Source organism: Scomber scombrus, chromosome 21, assembly GCF_963691925.1.
Source record: "Scomber scombrus chromosome 21, fScoSco1.1, whole genome shotgun sequence".
Taxonomy (NCBI): Eukaryota; Metazoa; Chordata; class Actinopteri; order Scombriformes; family Scombridae; genus Scomber; species Scomber scombrus.
In genome coordinates, this window is record NC_084990.1 from 8,382,400 (window position 1) to 8,394,406 (window position 12,007).

The 12,007-nt window shown below is 42.5% G+C and overlaps 1 protein-coding gene across 1 annotated transcript; it reads left to right on the top strand.

Moving 5' to 3' along the window:
• Positions 1 to 1,284: 1,284 nt before the first annotated feature.
• csnk1e (casein kinase 1, epsilon) lies at positions 1,285 to 9,048 on the top strand. Its single transcript, XM_062442086.1, has 10 exons — positions 1,285 to 1,377; positions 1,473 to 1,583; positions 2,745 to 2,893; positions 4,595 to 4,823; positions 4,988 to 5,158; positions 5,325 to 5,473; positions 5,575 to 5,773; positions 5,870 to 6,015; positions 7,259 to 7,324; positions 8,879 to 9,048. Exons 1-9 carry the CDS (start codon positions 1,302 to 1,304, stop codon positions 7,289 to 7,291), a joined length of 1,263 nt encoding a protein of 420 aa, XP_062298070.1. The 5' UTR covers positions 1,285 to 1,301; the 3' UTR covers positions 7,292 to 7,324; positions 8,879 to 9,048.
• The last annotated feature ends 2,959 nt before the right edge of the window (positions 9,049 to 12,007 follow it).

The following is a 12,007-nucleotide window of genomic DNA, read 5'->3' on the forward strand; positions in this document are numbered from 1 at the left end:
GACCACGGAGCCTCAAGGTGTCTGGAGGTTTGTGTGTGTGTGTGTTTTCGGGTTAAACCAATAGAGTCCAAATAGAGTCAGGTTTGGGCGGGGGGGGGGGGGGGGGGGGGGGGGGGGGGGCTTGTTTATAAGGAGGGTGCGGCTGTCTGAATTATTAATACATCTGATAGTCTGTGAGGGATGAACGGTGTGCACCTTCCCCCCCTTTATTTCCTCTCTTTCGGGGGGGGGGGGGGGGGCAACTGCATCAAGTCTCTTTGTCAAATATCACGTCTCACCTGATTTTGCAGTCCTTTTTTTGCAGCAGCATCGGGTCTCAGTTTTGTAACAGTGACAGGAGAGAGGAGAATGAGCTGGAGAAAGCTGAGGTAAATGTGCAGCAGTGCTTTGCTTCAGTGTATGTGGATGGGGTGTATGTGGGTGTAGGCCTACTGTACTTACAGTGCAGCCAAGACTGCAAAAAGCATTCAGTTGCAATGTCAAACTGGCTCGTAACCTCTGTCCATAAAAAAAGCCCTCTGTTATGTACCACTTACTGGACGGTTTGGGGAGGTGGGGTGAGGGGTGGGGGGCATGACTCATTCGGATTTCGTCAGGGGACTCCAGTCAGAAATTTGGGAGTTTATGCAAATGTCTCGTGCACAGGCCCAGACTCCTTTTGAAGTGCTGTGAGGAAGAGTGTGTGAGATGCCAAACACCCCCTCCCCACCCCCCCTTTCCTCTTCCCCGTCCCACCCCGTTCCAACCCTCTCCTTTGCACCTCTGAATAAATCATGTTACACAACTCCACGCTCTGTTCTCCTCCTCTGCTCTCACCTTCTCCCCCGTGCACTTTACAAACACTCGCGCTGGCCTACATTGTTGTCCTCTTGAGACACGAGGATTTATTATCACACGCGTCCCCTGAAGGTGTCACGACTGCAACTCCACCACATGTGGCCGATGGGAGCAGGGTGGTTACATTATGTTTGGGGTTTCAGTCGCATTATAAGGCGCTTCGTAGCATGGATTGAGCAACATTTCCAGTGATTGGACTCAGGGTGCACTACGTCACCGTTTTGGCTCTGGAGTTCTCTCTCTCTTCTTCTTGTTCTTTCTCATCTCTCCTGTCGATGTATCTCGAGCACCCAGTGTCATTTTCTGTCATGATACAGCAGCCTCAGAGCTCGCAGCTTTTGAGTTTCAAGTCTGCAGCTTTGCACCACAGTTTCCTCCTGCTCTATTGATCACAGGCGATTGATGACAGCTTCTGTGTGTGTGTGTGTGTTGCCCCTTTCAGTGAGTTGAAAAGGTCAGGAGCCATGGAGTTAAGAGTGGGAAACAAGTACCGCCTCGGGAGGAAGATAGGGAGCGGATCCTTTGGAGACATTTACCTCGGTGAGAATTTGGCCTGTTTTCCCTTTTTTTTTTTTCCTGCTGAGTTAACACACAGACGCCGTTTCTTGTATTCATTCTGCTGTTTCCTTCATCAGGTTCTAACATCGCTACAGGAGAGGAAGTGGCCATCAAGCTGGAGTGTGTGAAGACCAAACATCCACAGCTCCACATTGAGAGCAAATTCTACAAGATGATGCAGGGCGGAGGTGAGGAGTGAGGAGTTTAGGAGCTTTACTAGGGGGCGCTGAGCAGTAGTGAAACGTTTTATAGGCACAAAGGGGTATTTCAGGCTTTTGAGGGGTAGTTACAGTTGTTGAGGGGTATTAATGATTACAGTTGTTTTGGGAGGCTTTTAGGGAAACATTTGTAAAACATTTCAGGGCAGTTAAGGGTGCGTTCAGGAAGTAATGAATGGATATTAAAGTCTGTTTAAGGTTGCTGAGTGATAACAGTGGTCATGTTGTTGAAGGGTGCTGAAGAGAGCTGGAATTAACAGATGTAAGATAATATAAGATAAGATTTATTCACCCCTGTTGAATTTCACAACAGGGATGAATAAATGAAAATGAAATTCACATGTTACAGCAGCACAGAGGCAGGTTAAAAGGTAAGAAAAGCAGATAAAAAAACTATATGAATGAAGATAAACTTAAATTAACACACACACACACACACACACACACACACACACACACACACACACACGCTCAGAAATGTGTTTGTTACTTCACGTAGATGTTTGAGTTTAAGAATGATGACAAGGCTTGATTAGTACCCCAGAGACCAATGGGCACTGACGCTCATTCCCCCCTCATTATTCATTTATGTTCTAACCTCCTTTTTTTTTAGCCTTTTTGAAAAAGCTATCTATTTGCAGGACTTTTTTTTATTATTGCGGATGCTTCTTTCTTTTCCTTTTCTTTTTGTTTTTTCTTTCTTTCGGCAGCCCTGATGGGCTTTTAGTTATTGCGGGTGCTGTCCATTTTCCGCTAGTTGTGTGGCCTGCTAACCAATCATCACTTTGCCCAGCTGTCAAACTGACAAATAAAACAACCAATCACGAGAGTCAATTTTCTTTTATTCTAATTGGATATCGCTGCAGTTGTGTAGAAACCTTGTAACTCCATATTTCGTGTGGGACATACTAGGTTTCCGACAGCAACCATCATTTTCAACATCAAGACAATGGGTCATGCCTTGTGTCGTCTTTCTCTAGAGTCTGGTAATAAAATAAAAGTGAGGGCCCCCTATCTGCTCAAGGGCCCCCGGACACTTGCCTGGATTGCCCATATGGTAAATCTGGCCATGAATGAGTTGATAGTTATGATGTTTTATACATTATCGCCCTCCTCTTCCTCTCCCAACAGTGGGAATCCCGTCTATTAAATGGTGCGGAGCAGAAGGCGACTACAACGTTATGGTGATGGAGCTGCTGGGCCCCAGCCTGGAGGACCTGTTCAACTTCTGCTCCCGCAAGTTCAGTCTGAAAACAGTCCTGCTGCTGGCCGACCAGATGGTGAGATCATCAGAGGTTGATCTGAGAAAGCTAACAATGAGACATACCATTCTGAGCATGTTTAAAAAAGCTGAACATACACCGTTACTAGTCAACCCTGCACTGAAGTCGACCTCAGGCTGGGAAATTACACATATTTCAATAAAAGGACGCAGCTATTTTTGGACTGGAACTAAATGGATCACTTGGAGTGAGAGAATAATGCTCATCTAAAGCTAAGAAGCTTATCCCTTCAGTATCTTCAACCATTTAGCTCCTTCATAAAAGTCAATTCCAATCTAGAACACGGAAGCTCCGCAAGACGGCCTAATCCTTGTCGCAGAGGTCGGCCCGCGGTGTCTTTCACGAGCCCGTTTAATCTCTCATATGTCACTTTTTAGTCTACAGCTGCCATAATTGTTCTTTTCGTCCCATTTTCTCTCAGCTGCCGTGCCCTCTTTTTCCCAGCTGTACTTTCTTCTGTCTCTCCTCTCCTGTAAAGGTGCAATAACTAAGATTTTAACCCATAACAGAAAATGACCTCTATATACTGTGTCTGCAGACAGGCTGACAGGGTTATGGTTCAATAACAATGACTCAACTATTTCACCGCCCAATGAGACTTTAAAATTCACTTTCAGATTTGAAATAAGAAAAAGACTTTATAACTATGGGGATATAAAATCACTCTCCACCAGAGATGCAACACCACTGAATTTCAATTGATGATCTCAAGTGGAGCAACTGACTGCCAGTCATTAAAAGAGTGCACTGATCTGGAAACCTGGAGATTTTATTCTACACTGGGTGTTTTGAATGCATTTGACCAGAGAGGATCAAACCCTCAATGAATAGATTTTACACATTAAAGGATAAGTTCACAATTTTCACATACCTGTTCTTCCTGATGGGGGCGATGGGGGGACAAAATCCACAGACCTTTTTTTGAGCTAAAAAAAAAAACTCCATCTGAAGATAATAGTTATTAGTTATAATATGAGGCTTCAGCAGTCTGAGTTAGTCAAATAAAGTGTACATCATCCACAGTTACAGTTATGTCTTTGTGTCTCAACAGACAGGGTTTTCCTGTTGAGCAGCAGTAGAAGAACCATAACAAAAAACAAAAAATTGGCACTAAAAATACTGCAACTTTGAAATATATTTGATTTATTTGACTCATTTGGACGGCTGAAGCCTCATATTAGCGGTTAATCATTTTTTAAATAAATGTGCACAGAAGGAATACTGTGGATTTTGTCCCACATCATTTACTACTCAGTCTGTGAAAATAGTTGCATCATTCGTTATGGTGCTGGAGGGAGCTGTTTTTACAATCTGGAAAAAATAACTTTGATGATGTCATCAGACATATTACGAATTTGAAAGACGAGGGCCTTTAGCAGGTGCTGAGGATCTCAAGAAAGACACTGTTGAGTTGTATTATGGGAAGTGTAGGATCCAGTGTTTTTGACCCATACTCTAAAAGTATGGATATTTGGCAATTCTCTTTTTCAAATCTGTTGCCAGTACCTCAACCTTTTGAAAGTTTAGTACTAAAGAGTACACTTTGAGGTTAAGAAATATTTAACATGAGTTACTTCCTGGCCAAAGCAATCTGTGCAAGTTGACTTTAACAGAAAATTGACACAAGATAGGTCAGGCACTGCCTAGAAAGTCTTAACTTTCTCCAAGTTAACTCCACTCCCCGTCTCTCTGCTCCAGATCAGTCGGGTTGAATACATCCACCTGAAGAACTTCATCCACCGAGACGTGAAGCCTGACAACTTCCTGATGGGGCTCGGCAAGAAAGGCAACCTGGTTTACATCATCGACTTCGGCCTGGCCAAGAAATACCGCGACGCCCGAACGCACCAGCACATCCCCTACCGCGAGAATAAGAACCTCACCGGCACCGCCCGCTACGCCTCCATCAACACCCACCTGGGCATCGGTGAGAAAACACACACACACGAAGGCTGACCTAGATATTTGTGCAGGTGTCTCTTCAATTCTCTCATCTACTACTCCCCTCCTCAACCTTTTTTTTGCCTCTTCATTCTCTCTCTCTGTCCATGCTCTAACCCTAACCTTTACCCTGTCTTTTTTCCTCCACAGAGCAGTCGAGGCGAGACGACCTGGAGTCTCTGGGCTACGTTCTCATGTACTTCAACCTGGGCTCTCTGCCCTGGCAGGGGCTCAAGGCCGCCACCAAGAGGCAGAAGTATGAACGCATCAGCGAAAAGAAAATGTCCACTCCCATTGAGGTGCTCTGCAAAGGATACCCCTGTGAGTAAAGATGAGATCAGGCAAGACGGGAGTTTGAGCACAGTTAAAATATATATTAAAGGAAAAAAAGCACACACAAGGGGATTTAAAGAGGGCACTTGCAGTATTTCTGTCCCTTTTTTCCCATTAACACCATACCTTACTGTCTCCCTCCTGTGCCCTCTAGCTGTGTTCTCCACCTATCTGAACCTGTGTCGCTCCCTGCGCTTCGATGACAAGCCAGACTACTCGTATCTGAGGCAGCTCTTCAGGAACCTTTTCCACAGGCAGGGCTTCTCCTACGACTACGTCTTCGACTGGAGCATGCTGAAGTTTGTGAGTGGTTCCTCCAGAACTCATTTTCCTGTCACGCTCTAAGCAGAATAAACAAACTCGGAGGTTCACGTCTTCTCCGTCGTCTTTCCGTTGTGTTTCAGGGGGCCAGCAGGACGGCGGAGGACGGAGAGAGGGAGCGTAGGGAGGGAAAAGACGGAGAGGAGAGAGCAGGAGGAGGCCAAAGAGGAGCCGGGGGTCGAGCTTTGCCGTCTGGGCCGAACCCTTCAGCAGCCAACAGAGTCAGGAATGAGGCAGACGCCACTCCTTCTAACCCGGTCACACGTGTGGTCCAGCAGTCAGGTCGGGACCTCGTTTGGAAGGAAGCAACATTCGAAGCATAGAAAACACTGTAGCTTTAATTTCATTTCATGTGTGTGTGTGTGTGTGTGTCTGCAGGTAACCGCTCTCCTCAGGCGGGCAGAGCAGAACGAGCCGAGCGGGAGAGGAAGGTGGCCATGAGGCTTCATCGCGGGGCCCCTGCCAACGTCTCTTCTTCTGACCTCGCAGCACGCCACGACCAAGCACGCATCAACGCATCACAGGTTGGAAGGCTGTGGTTTTTACATGTTCAGTGAGAGTATAGGTGCTTTCCTGGTTAGAGAGAGAGGGAGACGTGAGATCGGACACAGAAATCACATGACATGTCAGCTGACCAATCAGGAAACAAAGATAAGATAGACTTTATTAATCCCACACTGGGGAAATTCTCTTGTCACTGCAGCTCATTCAAAATTGCACGTATACATAAAATGTGCATATGATACACCTGTGACTCCTCGGCCTAAACTCCTCGTTGGAGCAGTTAGCTGAAACTCCCCTTCACGACGTTGTGAAGGGAGTTGGCGTTATGAGTCTTTTCGTCATTAGGAAATTCAGATCAGGAAGTACAAATGACATGCTTTAGCTTTAAAGGGGAACTCTTCTAAAATGTGGGAGACTCACAAGAGACAGATAAAATCAAAGATTGATCCAAATTGAAGCAGCAGAAGCTCTGAATGCCTGACTTTTAGTCACATTTAGTCACTTCCCTAGTTTATAAAGCAGGTGATCTGTCACAAGTCTCTAAACTTGACCTTAGATAACCCTGATGATATCACATATTTTTCTAATCTTATATAGTTGTTTCCACAGACAGTACTCATTGTGATGAGTCAACCTATTTTGATGGGTAAAATTGGTGGGCTGTATTTAATCAGCTGCATCAGATATCTCTTTCTTTCCTCTGATGATGATACAGTTTCATAATTCATGAAGCCAAATTGAAAATATCAAAGCTGGGAAATATTGAGACATAATCTGCTCGTAATTGCCACCGAGATGTTAAACCGTTTTTGTGACTCTGCAGTTTCCATTTGATCTATTGTGATATGAACACAGACTAATCCACCGAGCCAGGCCCCCCGTGTCCCAAAGCTTCTTTATAGTTTGTAATTGGATTCTCTTCATTGGTTCTTCATTTGTTAGCGATCCTGTCTGCAATGACTGCATCTACTCTGTTCTCCAAATGAATCCCACTGTGCTTTTATATCACCGTTCAAAGAATCTTGCATGCAGGACAATAATTAGACACAGCTGATGTTCCAAATTCAAACAAATACAATCTCAGTTTTACAATGTACACGATATAGACAAAATAATAGCTACCTAATCACAACTAGCTACGTTCCAACTAAATAGCCCAAAGAAATAAAGACAGGGCGTACATACAGTGCTGAAAAAATGAGATAGTTTCCACTTTTTGTCTTTGTTGTGCTTCAAGCTTTTCATCTTTCCCTCGACACGCAGGTCAGTGTGCCATTTGAACATCTGGCAAAGTGAGTTCCTCTTGTCTGGCCTGCAGGTCAGTGGCAGGTATGGTCACACACACACACACACACACACATGCACACACACACACACACACACACACACACACACACACACACACACACACACACACACACAGTCCATGTTTCCATCACTTCAGAGGACATTGACCTGAACCATAACCGCTGCATACCTAATCAGAACTTTAACATAACCCTAAACTAACCTTAACTTTAAACCAGGTCTTCACCCAAAAAAATAATTATTTACATTAAAGGGACTTGCTTTTTGTCCCCATAAGAGAGGTGAGTTGCCACAATATTAGGAATGCCTGGACCCCACACACACACACACACACACACTCACACACACACACACACACACACACACACACACACACACACACACACACACACACACACACACACACACACACACACACACACACACACACACACACACACACAAACATAAACATGTCCTAGGTCACTTTTGGGGACATTACATATTTTTACATCAATTTCCTAGAGATTTACCCTGACCCTAACCTTAACCACTGACCCAAAAATCAGCCTATTCTTAATGGGGGACATGGCTTTTGTCCCCAATGGATAAGCTGTCCCCAATTAACTGGTCTTCAGTCTGAAATTTGTCCTCGAAAGTAGCCTATGACAGACATGTGAGCACCGGCAAAAATGTCCACACGATGCAAGTTTTAAACTGACCTTGGTTCCATAACAATTAACAACAAATATCAATTATTACGCTACTCAAAGTATTCAAAATCTATTCAATATCTATATCTGCATTACATTTGTTTCTTTCAGAATTAAAAGTTGACATGTTGCTGCTTTCCCTCTTCCTCCTACAATTTAAAACATCAAGGATACACATCTGTTTTGGTGTCGGACAATCAAAAGCAACCTCAGACAAGAATGCAATGCAGCCACAAAACAAATGCTTTGCTTTGAGTAAGACATGCATGTGTGCTCACTATACTAGTAAATAATAACACTTGCAAAACAACATGCTCCAAATTATCAGTGTCACAACAACAGTGTCACAGTATTTTAGAATGGGTGTAAACTGTTTCGCCAGTCAGACATTTTCCTTTTTTGTAACATGCTGAATTTAAAGGATAAATCTGGTTATTTTTTCTTATTGTCTGCTAATCCCATAATCCAGCAATGAATTGATCCTTCTTACAAGTATTGTTTGTGTAGCCAAAGCCTGATATGCATTATTTCTCTGTGCCATAGAGCTCTATTGTTGTCCAGAATCTATTAAAACACATCAGTTAGCCACAGCGTTACACTACATCACATGTTCCTTCATTACCAGTTTTAAAGTGATCTCACATTAGCCTACATATTGAAAACTAATACACTATTCACTATTTGCACTGTTCGAGAAACATTTGCTAAAAACTTTTAAGCCTTTTCTAAAAAATGAGACAGAAAACCACTGTTGAAGTTGGTCTTTTTGTGGGATTTTTTGACAATAACAAACATGTAGAATATTTCCAGTTTTATCTTTTAATAAACTGCAAAAAAAAAGTGACATTTCTCTTCCTTGCTTTGCTTTGTCGCCGTGTTGCAGCAGCTGCAGGGTATCGAATACCCTTTACTTTTCAAAAGGTGAATGAAAGCATGAATGAGTGGAGGAGGAGAAGGAGATGAAGAAGAAGACGAGGAAGCAAGAGGAGGAGGAGGAGGAGGCGTTGTAGGCCCTTAAAAGGGGGGTGCCGAGGGCGTCCGCGTGTCTGTCGGTATGCTGTGTGAACACTGGTGACCGGGAGGAGCCCTGAGATGATGGAAACCAGTGAGACAAACAAACTTTTGGCTGGAACTGGTTTGTTTCTGCTTTTGGCGGCGCGGCCGGAGATGGGAACTTGGGGGTGCGGGGGCAGGGAGGGGGAGAGAGAAACAACATGGAGGTCTCACCCCGTCTTCACTCATATTCACCATCGACTCATACGCTCAAAAAAAAAAAAAAAAGGAAAAAAAAGAGACATACATCAAATTGCACAAAATTGACTCTATTTCAGTTATTCTGTGGTTTACACCTGTAATAAGAATACATTTAGCCTGCTAATGTTAAAGAGCTACATCTGCTGCTTGTGGTGTTAAAAAAAACAAACAAACATGTAAACAACTTTGGAGCGTCGCAGTGAGACGAACTTAAAACGTGTATCCGGGCCTACAGAGAGGACGAGACGGGAAAATGCTTAAAAATAGAGATCAGAAGGAAGAAAGGAGGGAGTGAATGTAGAAGAGTCTGCAGTGAATTTGAGGAGGGGAGCAAGGCTGTTTTTTGTCAATAAATGTCAGTGTCCGTCTGTGTGTTATTGTCTTGTTCGTTTTTTGCCTCCAGCTTTGCTTTAGAGTCCGAGGAAAGGAGAGACAGAAGAGGGGAAAAGGGACGGTTGATGAATTATAACAGGAGATTTGTCCCTGATGTGACCTTTTCATTAGAACTTCCTCCTCTTCAGCACACTCGAATGTCTTACCCGTTAGATATAGACAAAGAAAAACACTCATCGGAGGAGGAAGAGGAGAAAGACGGGATAAAGGGTGAGCCATAAGGGATTGTATGATATGAAAAAGCCTTATTCCAGCTTGTAACTCCAGGTATGAAAAGACTTGAGAGAGTTATATGATCTTGGTGATGAACAAGTCTGGTGTTACATTTGTAATTTTGGTTCTTTGCTTTTTTGTAAATGTGAAATGTATAGATACTGTTTGGCCAAAATGTGACAGATTGTTTGAAGGTGAGGTTCGGAAGAAGAGTACTGTTCACCTCCTGAGAGTCCTGGGACAAAAAAGGGACATTTTTACCACGCTGCCAGATGTGTGTGTGTGTGTGTGTGTGTGTGTGTGTGTGTGTGTGTGTGTGTGGTTGCCAATGGGAGAAGTTTGGTGAGGAGTGTTTTTTGACCCAGGCCTGTCAGGATGTATGGATGTCACTGATGTCCTGTACATTTCTTAACCACGCTTCAACTTTATTACTATGATATTTGTGTAGATTTTCTGAATCAATAAAAATATACACAGCTTAAACAGAATTCTAATTGTATGTTTTCACGTGATAATATATTTAATTGTTCCTATTCATAATCCCATAGTGAATATTTGTTGTTTTTATATATATTTTTTATATATTTAAGAATGATCTCTCCACTTTAACCATTTTGAACGTTCATTTGACACATTTAAGTGCTGAAATTGTTGCTTTCGTATACAGTAGCTCCATCAATTTTGAGTTTTTTGACATTTGAAACAGTGAAATGTGAATTTAAAATCCACTAACTACTTTTTTACCAGAGCTTTCAACTACATTTCATGGTCTTCATCAGTGGGTGGAGCTATTTCAATGACATCTGAGCAAACTTCTTGTGATTAGGACAAAGACGTGGTTAAATGTTGTGGAAAACTAGCAAAAGGGGTTTGAGTTAGTATTGTTTGTAAGTGTTTTTTTAAGTTATTGCTGTTCTTTGTAAACTTCTTTGTTTGTGCGTGCATGTGTGTATGTGTGCGTGTGTGTGTGTGGTTTAAGCTCTGAAAACATCAAAATAAAGCATTATTACATAAAACAGGTAAGCATTGACAACAGAACCAAGAATATGAATGAGCATGATGTGAGAATATGGCTGGAGTCAAAAAGGAATGTGTATGCTTGTTAGTGGATTGATTTATTCCAGCTGTGAGTGGGCGTTTCTTTTTAGGTAGGTGTACTTAATTTCTCCTTTGCCTGGTAAGTGGTCAGGTGACTTCATGGTTACAGTAAGTTACAACATTAATTAACACCGGCTGTATTGCATTCACATTTGCCAATTCATATTCTGATCGTGGCTCACTGATATCTGATTTCCCACTATAATGGAATTTTACTATGATGATGTTGTCAATTACCCCAGAGCTTTTGGTGAAGTAAAACATTTTTCTTTGGAAAACGGTTGTAGCGAGGATTTTGGAAAATAACTGACCTTCAGCAGAATGCATCCCTTATTCAGAAATGTGTGAAGTAAAAATTGACTTTACTATGTATCCATTAAACCATTCACTTATAAGTTCTGTTCATTTTTATCTCCCCACATAATGGTCTAAAGGTAACTTCAGTGCCTTCTCATTGGCAGATGCAGTATGCAGCTGTGGTTAAATACCATATGCTGTTTTCTGCCTAGAAACTGTACAATTTAAACATATTTGGTCTAAAAAATATCAGTTAACCTTAATATGTGTGTAGTCATTAAATGTAAGCACCTCTTAAAGGGACACACCACCAACATCATACTACTCAGCTTGTGAAAACAGCTGTATAAACTATTCTGTGGCTCTGGAGGAGCTTTCTAAAATCTGCAAAATATTATTATTAATATTATATCAGCTTGGGCTTGGACACTTCAATGACAGAGGGTCAACACTAAACAAGTGACTAGACTTTTGCAGTCAAGCCCCCTCAGCTCTGGAAGTCCCTTAAATTAATGAGTGTAATGAATTACTTTAATCATACATCAATAATGTGAGTGCTACAGTTATTATAACTGTATAGCTGCTGTTGCTATGGACACTGAGCCTTTTGTGTACAGGTAGGAAGTGAGAACCATCTCTTTAACAGGAACAGTGTACTATTTAACATCAGCTAATGTATTTACCTCAAGCTGATGCAGTTCCTCAGGCTTTCTTAGTGCAACTGGCCCTGATTATCACTTTCCCTGCAATAATATTT